The 22,596-nt window shown below is 45.7% G+C and overlaps 1 protein-coding gene across 4 annotated transcripts in view; it reads left to right on the top strand.

Moving 5' to 3' along the window:
* The window catches only part of SRS2 (P-loop containing nucleoside triphosphate hydrolases superfamily protein), a 38,359-nt gene extending 22,887 nt beyond the window's left edge, over nucleotides 1-15,472 (top strand). Inside the window, exons 20-32 of one of the 4 annotated variants that reach the window (XR_015616248.1) lie at nucleotides 4,760-4,963; nucleotides 5,064-5,102; nucleotides 5,671-5,742; nucleotides 5,812-5,898; nucleotides 5,972-6,028; nucleotides 6,259-6,422; nucleotides 7,066-7,159; nucleotides 7,709-7,759; nucleotides 7,939-8,001; nucleotides 8,084-8,143; nucleotides 8,260-8,322; nucleotides 8,410-8,589; nucleotides 15,455-15,472. Coding sequence is in view for 1 of the 4 variants with exons in the window: in XM_048700277.2 (XP_048556234.2) it covers nucleotides 4,760-4,963; nucleotides 5,064-5,102; nucleotides 5,671-5,742; nucleotides 5,812-5,898; nucleotides 5,972-6,028; nucleotides 6,259-6,422; nucleotides 7,066-7,159; nucleotides 7,709-7,759; nucleotides 7,939-8,001; nucleotides 8,084-8,143; nucleotides 8,260-8,322; nucleotides 8,410-8,499 (1,044 nt within the window). In the remaining 3 variants the exon portion in view is untranslated. Of the gene's footprint in view, nucleotides 1-4,759; nucleotides 4,964-5,063; nucleotides 5,103-5,670; nucleotides 5,743-5,811; nucleotides 5,899-5,971; nucleotides 6,029-6,258; nucleotides 6,423-7,065; nucleotides 7,160-7,708; nucleotides 7,760-7,938; nucleotides 8,002-8,083; nucleotides 8,144-8,259; nucleotides 8,323-8,409; nucleotides 8,842-12,742; nucleotides 13,474-15,454 lie in introns of those variants that run through there. The other 3 variants (XR_015616247.1, XR_007295398.2, XM_048700277.2) reach the window with 3 other exon arrangements.
* Nucleotides 15,473-22,596: the final 7,124 nt, after the last annotated feature.

Raw genomic sequence — 22,596 nt, forward strand, 5'->3', positions numbered from 1 at the left:
ATGGGGCATCCCAAGTGTGCCAGAGCTGTCGTTGCCTCGTCCGTGTTGCAGTGCAACAGCGAGGCCGAGCTCTTGGCGTAGCTAACCATCAGGCCGGAGGTGCGGCCAAAGAGCGCCAGCACTTCGCGCACGGCGATGATGTCGCCGGGCGAGCAGTGGCAGAAAAGCACGGCGTCGTCCGCATACAAAGATACCATGGGGATCGAGTGCGTCGGGTGCAGTTGTGCCATGACGCCCATGTCAACGACGCGTTTGATGAGCCTGGCCAAGGTGTCGACGGCGAGCACAAAAAGCTGCGGCGACATAGGATCACCTTGCCGGAGTCCCTTGCGGTGCCAAATAGGTGGGCCCGGCTCTCCGTTCATCAGTACGCGTGTGCTCGCCGAAGATAGGAGGATGGAGATCCACTCCATGAACCTGTTCCCGAAGCCGAATTGGCGTAGGGTCTCCAGGAGGGAGTCAAAGGCACGCGCGAGGTCTAGCTTGAGCAACACTCGTGGGTCACCTAGCTGGTGAAGAAGCCGGGCCGATTGCTTGACCAGAATGAGGTTGTCGTGAAGGCATCTGCGGCGATGAACGCATTTTGGCTCCGGCAAACAAGGCCATCCAGCTTGGGCGCGAGCCGCAGAGATGGTACTTTGGCGAAGATCTTTGCCACCAAATGAATAAGGCTTATTGGCCGGTAGTCGTTCATTGTGCTTGCGTCCACGCGCTTCGGCAGCATGGTGATCAGTGCCTGGTTAAGATTGCAAAAGCCACGACCCCTTATCTCGTATAGCTGCTGGAAGGCATCTACAAAGTCTTGGCGTACTATGCTCCAGCAGGCTCGCAAGAATTCTGCGCTGAAGCCGTCCCGCCCGGGCGCCTTGCGCGCAGGTAGCCGTTTGATCGCTTCCCAGATCTCATCGGCGCTGAATGGAGCATCAAGGTCTATCAGGTCAGTGGGCGTGATCAGCTCCGACAAGTCCAGCGTGCACTCGCGGTCGACAGCAGTGCATCATAATGGGCAAAAGCTGCTTCCGCCATGCGCTCATGATCGGTGATCATTTGGCCATTCACGGTCAGGCCAAAGATTCCGTTCTTCTGTCGTCGATAAGAGCATTGCCGATGGTAGAAAGCCGTACTGGCGTCGCCGACATTCAGGCTGGCAATCCGCGCACGCTGCCGAGCAAATGTGCATTCCATAGAGGCGAAGCCAAGATAGGCGATCTTGAGCTGTTTGCGGAGCCAGTCTTCATGCGGTGTCAACTGTCGGTCTTCCTGAGCTTTGTCGAAACGCGATATCAGTTTGCGCGAGATTGCCATCTTCTACTTAATGTGCCTGACAGATCGGGAGCTCCAACTAGTCAGTTGTCGTGCCGTAGCTTGAAAACGTAGCATCAGCCGACGGAAGGGGTCGGTGTAGTGCACAGATCTCCAAGTCATGTCCACCGTGGCATGGAAGCCGTCCATGCGCAGCCGCATGTACCGTTGATGTGCAATCGGGACCGGGGCGCAGTCCAGGAACAATGGGCTGTGGTCTGAGATGACCGATGCGAGGCATCGGAGGCTGCAGGCAGCATGGGCTTCCTCCCAGTCAGAAGTGCAGAGCACCCTGTAAAGGTGCACGAGGGTGGGGGACTGCTCGTTCGACCAGGTATACCGGCGACCATTGAGATAGACCTCCTTCAACGTGAGATCGCTGATCAGCCGCCTAAATCTGCCCATCATGCGTCTATGCAGGTTGCCATTGTTCTTGTCTTTGTCGCGGTAGATTAGATTAAAATCTCCGCAAATCATCCAAGGTCCCTGGCAAACGTCCCGGATGTCACGCAGCTCTTGGAGGAAGGCGATTTTTTCTGTGTCTTCTTGCGGTCCATAAACCACCGTCATCCACCATGAGGTAGCAGAGGTCGTGGAAACATTGGCGGTGATCGCGTTCGCGGAGAACTCCAGGTCCGTGATATTCACGACTCTGCTCTTCCAAGCGAGGAGGATGCCGCCTCGCATGCCGATCGCTGGTAGGTAGACGTAGTTGTCAAACTCTGAACCTAGCGTGTCCAGGATCACCGAGGAGCAAATCAGGGCCATTTTTGTCTCCTGGAGACAAACAATGGCCGCATAAGTGGATGCCAGCAGGGAACGAACAGCGAATCTCCGAGCGCGGGAGTTCAGGCCGCGTACATTCCAAATAACAATCTTAAGGCCGTGATCCATAAGCAACATGATCGACGGTAGAAAGATTGCAAAATGACAAGGCTAAGTCTCGCGAGCAGCGACAGTGCGCGCGGAGACGACCGCGGTCACATCGACGGGGAACTCGCGGTCAACAAGTGCAGCGATGGCCGAGAGAATGGCAAGCGGGATGGGCGCGGCAAAGATGCCATCGTATGTCCTCATCTCCGATGCAGTAATCCGCTGGTTGGTGCCCACGATCCCCAGGGTACGCATGATTTGGACATGTGCCCGCCGTTCAAAAGTCAGTGGCACCGTCGTGGGCGAACAGGCTGCGGTGGCTGAGCGTCCTCGGCGAGGGTTGAAGTTCAGAGGTCGTCGTGGCCTTTTCCCGGGTGCAGGCAGCGTGGCTCCGATTTGCTTCGTTGCAGCAGCAAGGATGTCGCCCAATGTCCATGCTCTGTCAGTGGTACGGGACGTGGAGTGGCGAAGGGTTTACTGGCGGGGAGGCAAACCTGCCAGCAGTTGCAAGTAGGGAGGCGCGGTTGGGCGTTGTCCCCAGCGATTGGGATGCCGCGGAGCTCCAGCTCAACACGGTATTCAAACCCACCGCAGCCGGCATGAGCTAGCTTGCATCACGGGCGGAGCGACAGGGCAAAACGTGGGCAGCTGATGAAGTGGTCACCACGCATGCGATCCATGGACGTTCTGGAGCCGAAAATGATGAGGAAGTCCTCAGGACGGTGCGTGTGGACGGTGAAGTCGCCTTCCCCAAACTCGAAGGTGCCGCAGAGCAGCTCAGAGACGTTGCGGGCCGTCACCCGAGGCATGTTGCCAGTGATGGTGGCAACCATCACGCGTGAGAGCACCGCCTCGGCCTCCTCCATCTCGACGGAGCGTTCAAGAATGACCCGCGCTGGCTCAGCAGCGGTCACTTGCGCCACCGGAGTTGGGGGCGGAGGTGGTGGCGGGGGGGGGGGGGGGGGGAGGGGGGCTGGTGGCGGCCGGCTCACCGATGGAAATCAGCGCAGCCGCGGGATTCGTGGCCGGTGATGAGGCAGCGCCTGCAACAGATGCCGTTGGTGCAGTCGCGAACCCGGTGACGGTGGTCAAGACAGCGGAAGCAGAGTCCAGCCACCTCCTCCGGCGACGGGCTGCACTGCCGCGGCATAGCGGGGCTAGGCGCCCGGGGGCGGAGGCGGTTCCTGCGGCATGGCTGCTGGTACCCGTCGGCGTCGACCACGGCACCGCCCGAGATGCGGTGCACCTCAGAGCGTGGGCCAAGGCGGGCCGAGGCAGGTAGCCGAGCGCGCGCGGGCACGACAGCAGGGCCAGGCGGCGCGGGGGGGGGGGGGGCGGTCCGGGGCGCCGGCGGCGTGCGGGCCACCTCACTGTAGGAGCGCGCGGAAGACTCCCCCTCCAAGTCGAACCAGCGTCCATCACCTGAGGAGACGCGGTTGCCGAAGTGGGAGCGGGTCTCGGAGGCGGCCATGAGGGGTGGGGAGGGGCTCGGGAGGTGGGCCCGGCAAGGCTGGTGGGGGGCGGGCTCAAGCTAGGCTAGTGGCGGGAAGGGAGCGGAGCTGGAGGGGGCGGAACGGAGCAAGCGGAGCCATCTTCGCACTGTTTGATTATTAGGTAAGTGGAAATGCAGTCCGCTAGGGCCCATAGAGGTGGTGATCCTCCCTGTCTGTGGTCTCCTCCTAAAGCTAACCCTCATTTAGGCAGTGACACGGTGTTAGAACTGCTGTTGGAGCAAGTTTTGGCCTTTTAGAAACAGGACAGCTCTTATAGTGTTTTCTTTTCATGTACTCTATCTTGTAAGCCCAAACACATAAAAAACTAAAAAGTGAGCCTGAACTCATATAATAATAGTGGGGTAAAGTGTTTCAGTTTCTTTTGAGTAAATTCACAGAAAGACATGTTAGAGAACTACGGTCTATGTTTAATAGCAAATCTGTGCAAAAGAAAAATTGTGCAAATAAAGCTGCTATTTTCTCCCTTGATCCTTGTCTTCCTGCACAAACATTTGGAAGTGCACTTGGCACTAAACATGTACTCCCTCCTTTTCAGTTTATAAGGCATATCTAGTTTGTCTTAAGTCAAACCCTTCTAAGTTTGATCAAGTTTATAGAAAAATAGCAACATTTACAATACTGAATCAATAGTAGTAGATTCATCATGAAATGTGTTTCCGTCGTGTATTATTTGGTATTATATATGTTGAGTGTTGACACTATTTTTTATTAACTTGGTCAAACATAAAGGTTTGACTTAAGACAAACTAGATATGCCTTATAAACTGAAAGGAGGGAGTATATGTGTTTTGTTCAATTGCAAATACACTTTTGTAGTTTTATAAGGGTGTAGGTAACCCATTGCCTAAACGCTGCACCCAGAGTCCCATACCCAGCTGCGCTATACCAAGTGTAGATATGCATATAGGTCCATCAGCGTAGGTTGGCCCGTTTTATCTCTTTGTACCTGTACTTAATTCCTTATTTAGTATTTTGATTGTTCGATAGACATATTATATTATTGCTAGTGATTTGTCTGAACTCTCATTCCTCATATACAAAGGTGACATTGACATTGTATCAATTTGCAGGTACTTCAGTTTTTAATGGATGATGTGTCTGACTTCTTGTCAACACACTTTTCTAGTTCAGGGGATGCAAACCAGACTGAGGAGAAAGGCTGCACTGCTACACTTAAAGCCTTCATTGATTACATTTCTTTGAGGGAAACAGAAAATTTTCGATCCCGAAAGGAGGAAAATAAGAACTCCATCACATTAACAACTATTCATCAGGTTCTGTCTTTTCTATCCAAATCACAAATAATGTCGTCTATTGTGGCATTTGGTAGTTGTGTGATACAATTAATGTGATGATTTCCCCTTTCGTTTGCAGTCAAAAGGTTTAGAGTGGGATGTTGTGTTCATCGTGCAGGTATTTTCTGCAATCTTTAGAAAGCGGTTACATAAAACCACAAATACATCTTTCATGGCATGTTAGTCACATACTCACGTGTATATGGTAAATATCATGCAAGTGCTAACTGAAATGATGTTAGTATTTTTGTAGGAAGTTTAGGCTGTAACCCAACATTTGATTTCTTGATCATAATTTCCAACCTTTCTGCTAAGTTGAGTGCTTTCAACTCATGCCAAATCCTATCCAATAATTGAGTGCTTGTCGTTACTGTATTGTCATGAGATATGCCAATGTCATCAATCATTAATTGTTGAAACTTTTGCTGGTTTTATGGCGAACAAGAGCAATTTTGTCGGAAGGATATTGGCAACGCCCTAAGATATCAGCTTCGGCATAACACAGAAAGTTTTATTTTGTCATGAAACTTCCCTCCTTACATGTTTCTCTTTTCTGTAGACCACTGATGAATCTTAATACTGCACTTCGATAGTCTTTTTCTTGTTTCTGTTTAATATATGCTAATCAGTAATTCTATTAAGTTTTTCAAGTCGACATTTTCGTGCTAATCCTTGCATTTGTTCAGGCAAATGATTCAGAGATCCCCTTACTGCACGAGTACAATGGCACTGTGAAAGAAGCTGGATGCACATTGGAGGTTTGTTCAATACCTATTATTTGTTCCTCAAATGTTCCTTTGTGTCCATCAACTTGGCTATAATTACAGGAGGAGAGGAGGCTATTCTATGTTGCAATGACACGAGCTCGGAAGAAATTGTACATCTTGCATGTCACAGTTGACTCTCATCGCCAGGTACCTGATGTTTATCTTTTATCCTTATCTTCATACTCCATCTAGCTTTTTCTGACAAACTATTGGTTTCTAGCTGCTACTACCTTCACGTTTCCTTCGAGAGATTCCAGGTCACCTTTTCGACATACAGGTGAGCAGTAGTGTCAGACCATTTTTGACCTATTTTTATCTCTGCCTGAAGCTAAAATATTAGCTCCATCCCCTATTGATCTGTGTTCAATCATATAATCTGCTAGAGCCACATAAAATCATTATTATTAGTCCTGCTCAGTTATTTCATCGGCAGTCATATTGTATACCCCATTCATTATGTGAGTGGAATTTTAGCATTATTGTTTCTCTTGTTTTGATAACTTGTAGGGTGAGGGGCCTGCAACAAAATATCACGAGCAGCCTTCTGGAGACATTTCATTTGATCACGCTGAAGGAGAGACATCAACTGAAAAGCCTATTGTAAATCAGAACGAAACTTCACCTTACCCTGAACTGATGCAGTCATGCCTTGCTAATGATTTCTTGAAGAGGTAAAACATTGTATTTCGATCCTCCGTTTCCTGTTTAGTTTATTTTCTTTTTTGTTTCTAATAATAATAGTGAATGCTATATTATTTTTTCTGCACAGTTTCTGTAGTATTTTCTATTAGCAAACATACTAATATATCTTGCAGATATGCAGTAGCATAGCTAAGCAAATATGCAGTAGCATAGCAAAGTATGTTGCAGATATATTAGTATGTTTCTGAGCAGCCCTGTGCATGTAGCTCCCGCTTGCGCAGGGTCCGAGGAAGGGTCCGACCACTTTGGGTCTATTGTACGCAGCCTTACCGAAATGTAGGGAAAGGCTGCATACAATAGACCCAAAGTGGTCGGACCCTTCCTCGGACCCTGCGCAAGCGGGAGCTACATGCACCGGGCTGCTCAGAAACATACTAATATATCTGCAACATACTTTGCTATGCTACTGCATTTCAGCCTCTTACCGAAATGTAGGGAAAGGCTGCATACAATAGACCCAAAGTGGTCGGACCCTTCCTCGGACCCTGCGCAAGCGGGAGCTACATGCACCGGGCTGCTCAGAAACATACTAATATATCTGCAACATACTTTGCTATGCTACTGCATATTTGCTTAACTTTGTTTCCTTCTTTGAATTCATTCTTTGTACAGGTTCGAAATTGATGATAGAGCAGTAGTCTCACATATATTTCATCATTGGGCGAAGAGGCAGGCATTTCAAATTCCAAAGAGACTGCTTGATAAGGTACTGAGTTCTTAAATACATAAGAAAGGTGTCACATCACATGCCAATTGTCGGGAAAGTTATATTTCCTAGAAGCAGTGACGGCATCTGCATGTATCATTTTGTTTATTTTTTTAGAAGGAAAATATAACGCACACAATTAATACGCTGGTGTTCTGGGGGAACTGAATGAAGTTAGTGTTGTCAGCAGGCCGAATTGATGTTATATCTTTTCATATGACAGTTTTGCTACTCCCTCCGTTCCTTTATAAGGTGTATTTGTTTTTCCAAAAGCCAAACGAGTGCAAGTTTGACCGAGTTTATAGAAAAATATATCAACATTCACAATATGAAATTTATATCATTTGATCCATCATAAAAAGTAGTTTCATATTTTATGTATTAGGTATTGCAGATGTTGTTATTTTATTCTATAATCTTGGTCAAACATTCAAATGGTTGACTTGTACGGAAACCAATGCACCTTATATTCTGGAATGGAGGGAGTATTTGAGAATGGCGACATGCTCATTCTGAACCTTATCATTGGCACTATCTTTATCCTTTCAGATCAAATTTGTGATTGATGAACGCCTGCGTGGTAAAGGATATAAGCGCAAGGTGACTTCACCCTTCTCTCCTTCCATCTCACAGCTCCATCATCCCGGTCATTATTTTCATGTTGGTTGGATCATCACCTATAGTTGTGCTACATAACTAATCAATGATATTTGCTTTTTACATGCTCTTTTTAACGAGAGCTTTTACCCTGAGAAGTTGACCTGCAAGTTCCTCTCCAGGATGTCTTGTGCAAGCTGAAGTCATTGTTAAGCGACGATGAAGCGCTTGGTTACGCAGAATATGTGAGTTAAGTCACTGTTTGGTTTATTAGCAGCAAGCTCTTTGTTTTCTTTGGTAAATTCTTAACTAAATGCTGCGACTCAGGTTATCAAGTGGGAACAAATTCCAATTGACAAGCGAAGCCATTTGATGAGAGAGAGACAGGCAAGTCCTAAATCATTTTCTGTTGCAAACAAGTTGGATTTTCTTTTTATACAAGCAAGGCTTGTTATGTTAACTTTCACATTGAGAAGATCCTTACTTTGATGGTTCTCTTTCAGGAACATTTCCAGAAGCAGAGGATAGAGAACTCCATGGGTTCCTCGGAGCCTACACCTAAGCAGGTCAGTCAGATACATACACTACCTGCCTTTGGCTATTGTCTAGTTGGTGTACCATGTTGATCTTAAGGAGCGACATCCTCTGTGCAGATATCCTACCTCCGGAGCCTGGGGTGCACCATAACACCCACGTCTCGTCTCCATGCGTCCAATCTTATTGAGAAGTATAAATCGCTGTGACCCGTTCTGACGAGTTGAAGTCGCAGAGGAAGCCAATGGATAAACTAGCAGGCTCAGAATTTTCAGGTTACTGAGCTGTGATCGGCTAAGGTAAGTTAAACATTCGTGCAGCCGGCACATCAGGGTAAAATAATGAAAAATATCAATAATAGATGATCGGATAAACTAGATGACACGGTACTTGGTAGCTCATGTACATAATATGTGAAGTGCAGGAAATGTTGTGAATCGATTGTGCACATCAGGGTTATATATACTTACTACTAGTATGCAAGTGGTCGGAACTAGTGTATATAATCTCTAACTGTTTCCTGCCCAAGCATTTGGTTGTGGATTATACATGCCTTTCTTTTTTACATAAAGAAAACCTCTCCTCTTTATTCCACGGTAACATTTTTTTTTTTTGAAGCTCAAACGGTAGAACAATTGTTCTACGGTATTTTCTATATATTAATAAATAGTAAAGATAAATATGTACAAGTAAACTATAAAAGAGAAGAAAAGAAAAGAAAGTACAGGCGGAGAAGAGCTATCCAATTCCTGTTTTCTCTAACATGGTTGACCTATTGGAAGGAGTTACTGACAGTGTTCATTCCAGATGATCACTGATCCAACTTTGCAGACTAGTTAGATACTTTGCTTTAATCCTGTGCGCTAGCTGTTTTAGATCTTCTTTTAGCTTGAACTTCCAACAGTTGATGCTAGGGGCTTCTCTTCTGAAGATTTTACCATTCGTTTGCCCCCAGATGGCCCAACAACCTTGGAAATTATCTCCATGGCAATGTGTTTTGGAGGCAATCCCCTTAGCAACAAAATCTCATCAACACATGAGATGCCAAGTCTCTTTTGAGGGATGATACTGAGCCAGCAATCTTGTACAAATCCACAATCCTAAAAGAGGTGTCTTGCAGTTTCTTCAGTATGGCCTCTGGACTGCACGTAAACTACGCCAAGAGCGCAGCCACGCTCATTCGCTGCGAGGCCGACGAGGCTGCTCCCGCCGTCCAGCTCCTGGGTTGCCCAATCGTCGAGTTCCCCCTCACCTACCTGGGCATCCCCCTTACCATCCGACGACCTACTGCCGCCCAGCCGCTGCCCCTCGTCGACAGGGTGGCCAGGAGCCTCCCCTCTTGGAAGGCATGGCTGATGAACCGAGCCGGCCGCCTCGCCCTAGTAAAATCGGTCCTAGGCGCGATTCCGCTCCACCAGTTGCTTGTGCTTGCCCCTCCAAAGAAGACTCCCAAGCTGCTTGAAAAAATCCAACGCGGCTTCCTTTGGGCTGGCCGCCCCGAAGCCAACGGAGGACACTGCCATATCAATTGGCGCCGTGTCGCCTGCCCATTGTCCTTGGGTGGGCTGGTAGTCCACGACCTGGAGCGCACGGGCCTATCGCTTCGTGTCCGATGGCTCTGGTTCAGCCGCACCGACGATCGCCGCACTTGGAGTGGCTTGGACCTACAGTTCTCCGTTGAGGAGCGTGCCTTTTTCTTTGCCAGCACCTACACCGTCCTTGGCAACGGTCAGACCATGAAGTTCTGGGAGGACAGATGGATTGGAGGACGCTCCGTTCGCGAAATCGCGCCGCTTCTGCACTCATGCATTCCCAAAAGGAGAAGGGAAGCTACGACGGTAGCCGACGGCTTGCCGGGACACCTCTGGGCGCGGGACATCCATGGAGTTGTGGGCATTCACGAAATCAGCCAGTACATCTTACTCTGGCGCCTGATTGAGAGCACAACGCTCTCAGACACACCAGACCAGCTCGTGTGGAAGTGGACCGCGTCGGGCATCTACACCGCCAAATCTGCCTACATCGCTTCCTTCCACGGTTTGACGACCTGCGGCAACTGGAAGCTCACATGGAAGAGTTGGGCATCCCCCAGAGTGAAATTCTTCCTCTGGCTTGTCAGCTTGCATCGATGCTGGACGGTGGACCGCCTCGCCCGGCATGGACTGCAGCACCACAACAGTTGCCCCCTTTGCAGCCAGGAGCCTGAAACATTGCACCATCTCCTCCTTGGGTGTCCCTTCTCGAGGCATGTCTGGTTCGAGATCCTCTCCTGGATGCGCATGACATGCAGGCACCCGGACAATGAGTCTACCCTCTGTGATTGGTGGCATGATGCCCGGCAGGTCACGCCCAAGGCGATGCGCAAAGGGCTGGCATCCGTGACACTTCTTACATCCTGGATGATCTGGAAGCACCGCAACGATTGCATCTTCAACGATGCGCGCCCTTCCATCCGAACGCTAGTTCACAGCATCAAGGAGGAGGCCAAACTTTGGGCTGTGGCAGGCGCTGCTGGACTTAGAGTAGTCTTGCCCCCGACCTGGGATGTGCATTAGCTCATGTCCCCAGACTGTAATTCGCCTCCTAGGAGGGCTGTAACATAAAACACTCTCTCTTTTCAATACAATGAAACGCAAAGCTTTTGCGCTTTCCCAAAAAAAAGTTTCTTCAGTATCTTCATGGCAAAACACACAATCGAAACTTTCCAGAGCGAAAGATTTTCTTTTGAGTAAGTTTCTAGTATTAACTCGATCATGCAGCAGCGCCAGCCAGAAGAAAAATTTGTGCCTTAGCCTACAGGAGCTCTTCCACAGCCATTTATAACTCTGCTGTTCTTGTTGCTGAGGGCAAAGATGGTGATACATGGTGATAGAAGAATATTTGCTTTTTTGGCCCTTAGAAGATCAATAATCTTTCATCTGCTCATTGTAGTGGAGCTGAACCAGCTGCTGTAGTTGAGTGAATTGGTTATAAGCTAGTGTGGAGGTTACATTGTTACATTGTTTATTACAAGAGAGGTTACAAACTGATTTGGAGGATCAAGCATCAGACCAACAGATTCAACACTTGTAGCCATACCTGCATGCTCATGAGCAACAACATTTGCTTCTTCTCTCGGACTATGCTCAAACAGAACATGTGGGAATTCCCATGCCAAATGATAGCAGTCGTTGAACTCTGCAGCAGCCACACATAAAGATTGTCCACCATTCCCCATGGTTTCATTTATCTCTATATTATCAGAGTTAACCTCAATTCGGTTAAACCCGATACACATCATTTCATCATGCACTTCTTTCCTATGCTCCCACCACGAATACCAACTTGTGATGGCAATAGCTTCTGGGAAGTCTCCCAGTCCTAGTATCATATGTTCATTAGCCGGAAGGAGAAGCCGGAACGCAAGCAGATATTCCCCCGCTCTAGCAGTCTCACAAGCTTTTTCAATAATGTTGATATTCTCAGTTCAGTCCATACTTCTCTCACCTTTGGACATAAGAATAGCAGATCTTTGACATCCTCGACACCCATATCGCATGTGGGGCATTGGCAGGAGGCCTTAGCATGACTGTTAGCAAGGGTTATTATGTTGTGAACACAAAATGCGACAGTAAAAAAAAGAAGGAAAAATCTAAAGCCTTACAACAGAATATAGGGAAATGCTCACGCCTATTTTGACCCAAACCAATATTACTAATATTGGTGCAAAATCGTTCATGCATGTCAGTGACCTTCATATTTCGGAGATTACAGAAAATAAGTTGAACCATACAAGCGATGATCTTATGAAACATACACTCATTATTGAACTTGTAAACCTTGACGGTCTTAGAAAACATAGCTCTTTATTAATCTTGAAAAAACTTTAAGCACGGACTCACAATATTAATGAATAGCTAACTAACAAAATAGTCATAATCCTTGAACCTTAGCCAAGGGAGACTAAATATAAGACCTAGACGAGAACACTGGACTTCGATTCGACTAGCACTCCGCCGAACACATGAATTGCATCTCAAAATGCTTCACAAATACCCAAAATATGTAAGACTCGATATTTCCCTCATTGGATCGAGGAGCTCTGAGCTAGGTTTGCTTCTCGCGAGAAGACTAGGGCTTTGCTTTTGGAGATTGAGGGAGAACGATTGTAGCGGTAGAGAGATACAGATACGTAGCATCAATATACGTACTTGTACACCCATACGTAACACAGAGGCGAACCTACGCGTATTTCTTATCTTTTCCGATAGGAAAACACATACATTTTCCTTCAATTTTTGTTTTCGACACCGAAAAGACAAGAGCTCCTCTACAGTGTTTAAGAGTGTATTTGGTAGCATTCTCACTCTAGAATGGTTGTTCCCCTCTGAGACATACTGTACATAGCAACTGATGTTATTTGGCCACGGTGTATGTGCTGAGACATGAGCTAAGACTCTGTTTGGTACTCAGACTGTGTGATGCGGAGCATCCTACAGACATCACCATGTCAAGAGTCGCTTTGGCAAGTGACACGTGCGACATCTACTTCATATACATAAAGGTGAATCATCTCCTTTACACGTGTTTACTTGACCCCTCCGAAGATGGTATATTACTTGACACTCCTCTCGCGTGCATGCATATATATTACTGGAGCTTCATCGACAATGACGAGGAGTGCAAGCACAAGTGCACGCCTACACCATCTGCGAGGGAAGCGTGTGAACGGCGTTGGAAGAAAGAAGACGGAGTTGTTGCCTGGCATGGAGCCGGACATCCGGACTACCAGCCGGATCATCCGGGCATCAACCGGACGTCCGGGTTACCTCCCGAATCATCCGACTATGGCGACCAAAGGCACTCGAAGGCTTGACCTGAAGCTGGATCATCCAGAAGATGTCGGGATCATCCGGCCTTGCCTGTGTGCATGACGGGCCACTTGGCCTTGTATCCCCACCTAACTTACCCCTTTTCTCTTAGCAGTATATGTAGACCTCCTCCAGCTCATTTGTAGGATAGCTAAGAATATACCTCATATCATAGAGCGTAGCTCATCTATCTCCTCGTGTGCGACTCCTCTTAGGAGAAGATCCACAAGTGGATTCAAGGCCTCCTAGTGAGAAGAACCATCTCTGGTTGCCAAGGCCCCTAATGGGAAGATTCCTCCATGGAATTCAAGAGCCATGTTCCTAGAGATTTGGGTGAACTACCCTTGTATCTTTATTTTCCTTGTTGTTCTTAGATCTTGATGCATCCCATGTATTGCTTGTGATTTGAGGAGTACTTGGCGGAATCTTATCCAATAGAGTGTTTTCCTCTCTCTTTTCTCCATGTTTTCCCCTCGTGTTCTTCGTGTTCCTCCTTGAATTCACCTCCAATTCATGAACATCGGGAAAAATCTCATCGATTAGGGTTTCTGTAGAATCGGAAGTATGTCTAGAGGGGGGGGGGGGTGATTAGACTACTTCATCAAATAAAATCTTTTCTTTTTCCAATTTTAGTTGTGGACAGATTTTAACAATTAGCACAAGTCAAGCAATCAACCTACACATGCAATTCTAAGAGTATAGCAGTGGAATGTGAAACATTGCATATGAAGGTAAATGGAAGGGTTTGGATAAGGCAAACACAACGGAGACACTGAGATTTTTGGCGTGGTTTCGATACATGGTGCTATCGTATGTTCACGTTGATGAAGATTTCAACCCAAGAAGGGTAACGGTTGCGCGAGTCCAGGGAGGGCTCCATCCACGAAGGGTCCACGAAGAAGCAACCTTGTCTATCCCACCATAGCTATCGTCCATAAAGGACTTGCCTCACTCGGGTAGATCTTCACGAAGTAGGTGATCTCCTTGCCCTTACAAACTTCTTGGTTCAACTCCACATCACGAGGAGGCTCCCAAGCGACACCAAACCAATCTAGGGGACACCACTTTCCAAAAGGTAATAGGCGGTGTGTTGATGATGAACTCCTTGCTCTTGTGCTTCGAATGATAGTCTCCCCAACACTCAACTCTCTCTCATAGATTTGACTATGGTGGAAGAGGGATTTGAGTGGAAAGCAACTTGGGGAAGGCTAGAAATCAAGGTTCAAATGGTAGGAATGGAATCTCTTGATCTCAACACATGAGTGGTGGTTCTCTCTCAGAAAATGAATGGTGGAAGTGTAGGCACGTTCTGATGGCTCTCTCATAAATGGACAAGGGGGTGGAGGGGTATATATAACCTTCACACAAAATCCAACCGTTATACACATTTGAATCATCTCGGTGGCACCGATTAGTTAAACTCGATGGCACCGATCTGTTCAAAAATATGAACGTTGAGAATCTTGGTGGGAGCGACTGGAACAACTCGGTGGGAGCGACTGGAACAACTCGGTGGGACCAATGTGCTAGGGCTTAGGGAAAACCTCGTCTCGGTGGCATCAATTGCATCAACTCAGTGGGACCGAAATGAAGCAATAAGGGCAATAAAGAGTTGGCAAGCCATCTCGGTGAGACCGATTGCAATCCTCGGCGAGACCAATAATTGCAACAAGTAACAGAGAGTTAGCAAGGCCATCTCGGTGACACTAGTAGAAAAACCACTTTACGTGAGATACATTAGTCCCAGTTTGTAAACAGACTGGCACTAATGTGACCATTAGTGCCGGTTCCAATGGCTAGGCGGGCGGGCAGTCCCAGTTCGTGTTGAATCTCTAGTACCAGTTCATGCCACGAACCGGGACTAAAGAGGTGGTGGGCTGGTGTCAGGCTGGGGCCCCACCAGTCCCTTTAGTCCCAGTTCGTGGCACGAACCACGAACTGGTACTAGAAGCTCACCTTTAGTCCCGGTTTGTGTCATGAACCGAGACTAAAGATGTTCCTATATAAACCCTTCGTCCAGCCCGCGATCGAGCTCTCTATTTTTCCCCTTTCCTCTCATCTCTGTTCTTTCCCAAAGCTCGAGCTCGTCTTTCATTTTGCCCAAAATTTGTCAAGATTTGAAGGCCCCCCATCCATCAAAGTGATCACAAAGGTTAGCAATTTTGTCCTTTCATCTCTCATTGCTAGATTAGCGCTTGCAATGCTCTATAAGTATAGGGATTTGTGGATTTTAGTTTGGGAGTAATTATATGTGGTATTTTATTTGATTTATATGCAATCTGAGCTCAAATTAACTCTTAGTTTGCATATGTAGGTGTGGTTTACTTAGGGCCTTCCCGTCCCCGTCCTAACCACCGTCGATCGCTCGCACCGTCCCATCGCCGGCACCACCTTGGTGACCCTCTTGTTCTTATCGTTTTATATAAAAAAAATCATGTTTTTGTGATTTAGATATATAGTTGCTTGTATAATTTTCTTACCCGTATGTTGTTTGTTATACATAGTGGCATGGTTTTGATATCCGTCCCTGTCGGCCCTCGTCCGGTTTATGATTTGGATGTGGTATATTCTCTTTTATAACTATTTGTTGCATTTCGTGTTTATGATAAATTATGCCCATCAAGTTGACATAGATATTTTTATCTAGGAGGTATGTGAACCAGAAATTCCAACCGACCCTTTTGTCGAGAGGTTAAATTTAGTTGAAAAATAAATCAAGTATTTGAAAGAAAAATTGAAAAGAATTGTAGAAGAGAAGATGAAACTGGAGTTGTATGATGTCGATGCTGCCGATGATCACAAGATCAAGATGGAGAAAATGCGCTCGAAGATTAGAAATGAAGGAAATATGCCCTAGAGGCAATAATAAAGTTATTGTTTATTTCCTTATATTATGATAAATGTTTATTATTCATGCTAGAATTGTATTAACCGGAAACATAATACATGTGTGAATACATAGACAAACAGAGTGTCACTAGTATGCCTCTACTTGACTAGCTCGTTAATCAAAGATGGTTATGTTTCCTAACCATGAACAAGGAGTTGTTATTTGATTAACGAGATCACATCATTAGGTGAATGATCTGATTGACATGACCCATTCCATTAGTTTAGCACCCGATCATTTAGTATGTTGCTATTGCTTTCTTCATGACTTATACATGTTCCTATGACTATGAGATTATGCAACTCCCGTTTGCCGGAGGAACACTTTGTGTGCTACCAAACGTCACAACGTAACTGGGTGATTATAAAGGAGCTCTACAGGTGTCTCCAAAGGTACATGTTGGGTTGGCGTATTTCGAGATTAGGATTTGTCACTCCGATTGTCGGAGAGGTATCTCTGGGCCCTCTCGGTAATGCACATCACATAAGCCTTGCAAGCATTGCAACTAATGAGTTAGTTGTGAGATGATGTATTACGGAACGAGTAAACAGACTTGCCGGTAACGAGATTGAACTAGGTATTAAGATACCAACGATCGAATCTCGGGCAAGTAACATACCGATGACAAAGGGAACAACGTATGTTGTTATGCGGTCTGACCGATAAAGATCTTCGTAGAATATGTAGGAGCCAATATGAGCATCCAGGTTCCGCTATTGGTTATTGACTGGAGACGTGTCTCGGTTATGTCTACATTGTTCTCGAACCCGTAGGGTCCGCACGCTTAAGGTTTCGATGACAGTTATATTATGAGTTTATGAATTTTGATGTACCGAAGTTAGTTCGGAGTCCCGGATGTGATCACGGACATGACGAGGAGTCTCGAAATGGTCGAGACATAAAGATTGATATATTGGACGGCTATATTCGGACACCGGAAGTGTTCCGGGTGATTTCGGAAAAAACCGGAGAGCCGGAGGGTTACCGGAACCCCCCGGGAGAAGTAATGGGCCATATGGGCCTTAGTGGAGAGAGAGGGGCTGCCAGAGGTGGGCCGCGCGCCTCCTCCCCCTGGTCTGAGTTGGACTAGGAGAGGGGGGCGGCGCCCCCCTTTCCCTCTCCCTCCCCACTTCTTTCCCCCTCCTAGTAGGAGTCCTACTCCTACTAGGAGGAGGACTCCTCCTAGCACGCCTATAGGGGCCGGCCGGCCTCCTCCCCTTGCTCCTTTATATACGGGGGCAGGGGGCACCCCTAGACACACAAGTTGATCTTCGTGATCGTTCCTTAGCCATGTGCGGTGCCCCCCTCCACCATATTCCACCTCGGTCATATTGTAGCGGTGCTTAAGCGAAGCCCTGCGACGGTAGAACATCAAGATCGTCACCACACCGTCGTGCTGACGGAACTCCTCCCCGACGATTTGCTGGATCGGAGCCCGGGGATCGTCATCGAGCTGAACGTGTGCTAGAACTCGGAGGTGCCGTAGTTTCGGTGCTTGATCGGTCGGGCCGTGGAGACGTACGACTACATCAACCAAACGCTTCCGTTGTTGATCTACAAGGGTACGTAGATCACATTCTCCCCTCTCGTTGCTATGCATCACTATGATCTTGCGTGTGCGTAGGAATTTTTTTGAAATTACTACGTTCCCCAACAGTGGCATCCGAGCCTAGGTTTTATGTGTTGATGTTATATGCACGAGTAGAACACAAGTGAGTTGTGGGCGATATAAGTCATACTGCTTACCAGCATGTCATACTTTGGTTCGGCGGTATTGTTGGACGAAGCGGCCCGGACCGACATTACGCGTACGCTTATGCGAGACCGGTTCTCCCGACGTGCTTTGCACATAGGTGGCTTGCGGGTGACCGTTTCTTCAACTTTAGTTGAGCCGAGTGTGGCTACGCCCGGTCCTTGCGAAGGTTAAAACAGCACCAACTTGACAAACTATCGTTGTGGTTTTGATGCGTAGGTAAGATTGGTTCTTGCTTAAGCCCGTAGCAGCCACGTAAAACTTGCAACAACAAAGTAGAGGACGTCTAACTTGTTTTTGCAGGGCATGTTGTGATGTGATATGGTCAAGACATGATGCTAAATTTTATTGTATGAGATGATCATGTTTTGTAACCGAGTTATCGGCAACTGGCAGGAGCCATATGGTTGTCGCTTTATTGTATGCAATGCAATCACGCTGTAATGCTTTACTTTATCACTAAGCGGTAGCGATAGTCGTGGAAGCATAAGATTGGCGAGACGACAATGATGCTACGATGGAGATCAAGGTGTCGCGCCGGTGACGATGGTGATCATGACGGTGCTTCGAAGATGGAGATCACAAGCACAAGATGATGGTGGCCATATCATATCACTTATATTGATTGCATGTGATGTTTATCTTTTATGCATCTTATCTTGCTTTGATTGACGGTAGCATTATAAGATGATCTCTCACTAATTATCAAGAAGTGTTCTCCCTGAGTATGCACCATTGCGAAAGTTCTTCGTGCTGAGACACCACGTGATGATCGGGTGTGATAGGCTCTACGTTCAAATACAACGGGTGCAAAACAGTTGCACACGCAGAATACTCAGGTTATACTTGACGAGCCAAACATATACAGATATGGCCTCGGAACACGGAGACCGAAAGGTCGAGCGTGAATCATATAGCAGATATGATCAACATAGCGATGTTCACCAATGAAACTACTCCATCTCATGTGATCATCGGACATGGTTTAGTTGATTTGGATCACGTAATCACTTAGAGGATTAGAGGGATGTCTATCTAAGTGGGAGTTCTTAAGTAATATGATTAATTGAACTTAAATTTACCATGAACTTAGTCCTGGTAGTATTTTGCAAATTATGTTGTAGATCAATAGCTCGCGTTGTTGCTTCCCTGTGTTTATTTTGATATGTTCCTAGAGAAAATTGTGTTGAAAGATGTTAGTAGCAATGATGCGGATTGGATCCGTGATCTGAGGTTTATCCTCATTGCTGCACAGAAGAATTATGTCCTTGATGCACCGCTAGGTGACGGACCTATTGCAGGAGCAGATGCAGACGTTATGAACGTTTGGCTAGCTCAATATGATGACTACTTGATAGTTTAGTGCACCATGCTTAATGGCTTAGAATCGGGACTTCAAAGACGTTTTGAACGTCATGGAGCATATGAGATGTTCCAGGAGTTGAAGTTAATATTTCAAGCAAATACCCGAGTTGAGAGATATGAAGTCTCCAACAAGTTCTATAGCTAAAAGATGGAGGAGAATCGCTCAACTAGTGAGCATGTGCTCAGATTGTCTGAGTACTACAATCGCTTGAATCAAGTGTGAGTTAATCTTCCAGATAAGATAGTGATTGACAGAATTCTCTAGTCACCATCACCAAGTTAGTAGAACTTCGTGATGAACTATGATATGCAAGGGATAACGGAAACAATTCCCAAGCTCTTCGTAATGCGGAAATTAATGAAGGTAGAAATCGAGAAAAACATCAAGTGTTGATGGTAGACAAGACCACTAGTTTCAAGAAAAGGGCAGAGGGAAGAAGGGGAACTTCAAGAAGAACATCAAGCAAGTTGCTGCTCAAGTGAAGAAGCCCAAGTCTGGTCCTAAGCCTGAGACTAAGTGTTTCTACTGCAAAGGGACTGGTCACTGGAAGCGGAACTACCCCAAGTGATTGGCAGATAAGAAGGATGGCAAAGTGAACATAAGTATATTTGATATACATGTTATTGATGTGTACTTTACTAGTGTTTATAGCAACCCCTCAGTATTTGATACTGGTTCAGTTGCTAAGAGTAGTAACTCGAAAGGGAGTTGCAGAATGAACAGAAACTAGTTAAGGGTGAAGTGATGATGTGTGTTGAAAGTAGTTCCAAGATTGATATGATCATCATCGCACACTCCCTATACTTTCGGGATTAGTGTTGAACCTAAATAAGTGTTATTTGGTGTTTGCGTTGAGCACGAATATGATTTGATCATGTTTATTGCAATACGGTTATTCATTTAAGTAAGAGAATAAATTGTTGTTCTGTTTACATGAATAAAACCTTATATGGTTACACACCCAATGAAAATAGTTCGTTGGATCTCGATCGTAGTGATACACATAATATTGAAACCAAAAGATGCAAAGTTAATAATGATAGTGCAAACTTATTTGTGGCACTGCCGTTTAGGTCATATTGGTGTAAAGCGCATGAAGAAACTCCGTGCTGATGGGCTTTTGAAATCACTTGATTATGAATCAGTTGATGCTTGCGAACCATGCCTCATGGGCAAGATGACTAAGACTCCGTTCTTCGGTACAATGGAGCGAGCAACAGATTTATCGGAAATCATACATACTGATGTATGTGGTTCGATGAATATTGAGGCTCGTGGCAGGTATCATTATTTTCTGATCTTCACAGATGATTTGAGCAGATATGAGTATATCTACTTGATGAAACACAAGTCTGAAACATTTGAAAAGTTCAAAGAATTTCAGAGTGAAGTGGAGAATCATCGTAACAAGAAAATAAAAGTTTCTACGATATGATCGCAGAGGTAAAATATTTGAGTTACGAGTTTGGCCTTCAGTTAAAACAATGTGAAATAGTTTCATTACTCACGCCACCTGGAACACCACAGCATAATGGTGTGTCCGAACATCATAACCGTACTTTATTAGATATGGTGCGATCTATGATGTCTCTTATCGATCTACCACTATTGTTTTGGGGTTATGCATTAAAGACAGCTGCATTCACGTTTAAAAGGGCACCATCTAAGTCCGTTGAGATGACACAATCTGAACTGTGGTTTGGCAAACCAAAGTTGTCGTTTCTTAAAGTTTGGGATTGTGATGCTTATATGAAAAAGTTTCATCCTGATAAGCTCAAACCCAAATCGGAGAAATATGTCTTCATAGGATACCCAAAGGAGACTGTTGGGTACACCTTCTATCACAAATCCGAAGGCAAGACTTTTGTTACTAAATTCAGAGTTTTTCTAGAGGAGTTTCTCTTGAAAGAAGTGAGTGGGAGGAAAGTAGAACTTGATAAGGTAATTGTACCTTCTCCCTTATTGAAAAGTAGTTCATCACAAGAAATCTGTTCCTGTGACTACTACACCAATTAGTGAGGAAGACTAATGATGATGATCATGTAACTTCAGATCAAGTTAATACCGAATCTCGTAGGTAAACTAGAGTGAGATCCGCACCAAAGTGGTACGGTAATCCTGTTTTGGAAGTCATGTTACTAGACCATGACGAACTTGCGAACTATGAGGAAGCGATGATGAGCCTAGATTCCGCGAAATGGCTTGAGGCCATGAAATCTGAGATGAGATCCATGTATGAGAACAAAGTATGGACTTTGATTGACTTGCCCAATGATCGGCGAGCCATTGAGATTAAATGGATCTTCAAGAGGAAGACGGACGCTGATAGTAGTGTTACTATCTACAAAGCTAGAATTGTCGCAAAAAGGTTTTCGACAAATTCAAGGTGTTGACTATGATGAGAGTTTCTCACTCGTATCTATGCTTAAGTCTGTCCGAATCATGTTAGCAATTGCCGCATTTTATGAAATCCAGCAAATGGATGTCAAAACTGCATTCCTGAATGGATTTCTGGAAGAAGAGTTGTATATGATGCAGCCGGAAGGTTTTGTCGATCCAAAAAGAGCTAACAAAGTGTGCAAGCTCCAGCGATCCATTTATGGACTGGTGCAAGCCTCTCGGAGTTGGAATAGACGCTTTGATAGTATGATCAAAGCATATATTTTTATACAGACTTGCGGTGAAGCCTATATTTACAAGAAAGTGAGTGGGAGCACTACAACATTTCTGATAAGTATATGTGAATGACATATTGTTGATCGAAAATAATGTAGAATTATTCTGCAAAGCATAAAGGAGTGTTTTTAAAGAAGTTTTTCAAAGAAAGACCTCGGTGAAGCTGCTTACATATTAAGCATCAAAATCTATAGAGAGAGATCAAGACGCTTGATAAGTTTTTTCAATGAGTACATACCTTGACAATATTTTGAAGTAGTTCAAAAATGGAACAGTCAAAGAAAGAGTTCTTGGCTGTGTTACAAGGTATGAAATTGAGTAAGACTCAAAGCCCGACCACGGCAGAAGATAGAAAGAGAATGAAAGTCATTCCCTATGCCTCAGCTATAGGTTCTATAAAGTATGCCATGATGTGTACCAGATCTATTGTATACCCTACACTGTGTTAAGCAAGGGAGTACAATAGTGATCTAAGAGTAGATCACTGGACATTGGTCAAAATTATCCTTAGTGGAATAAGAAAATATTTCTCGATTATGGAGGTGACAAAAGGTTCGTCGTAAAAAGTTACGTCGATGCAAGTTTTGACACAGATCTGGATGACTCTAAGTCTCGATCTAGATACATATTGGAAGTGGGAGCAATTAGCTAGAGTAGCTCCGTGCAGAGCATTGTAGACATAGAACTCGCAAAATACTTACGGATCTGTATGTGACAGACCCGTTGACTAAAATTATCTCACAAGCAAAACATGATCACACCTTAGTACTC

This window comes from Triticum urartu, chromosome 2A (genome assembly GCF_056163025.1).
Source record: "Triticum urartu cultivar PI428250 chromosome 2A, HENAU_Tu73, whole genome shotgun sequence".
NCBI classification, from domain to species: domain Eukaryota; kingdom Viridiplantae; phylum Streptophyta; class Magnoliopsida; order Poales; family Poaceae; genus Triticum; species Triticum urartu.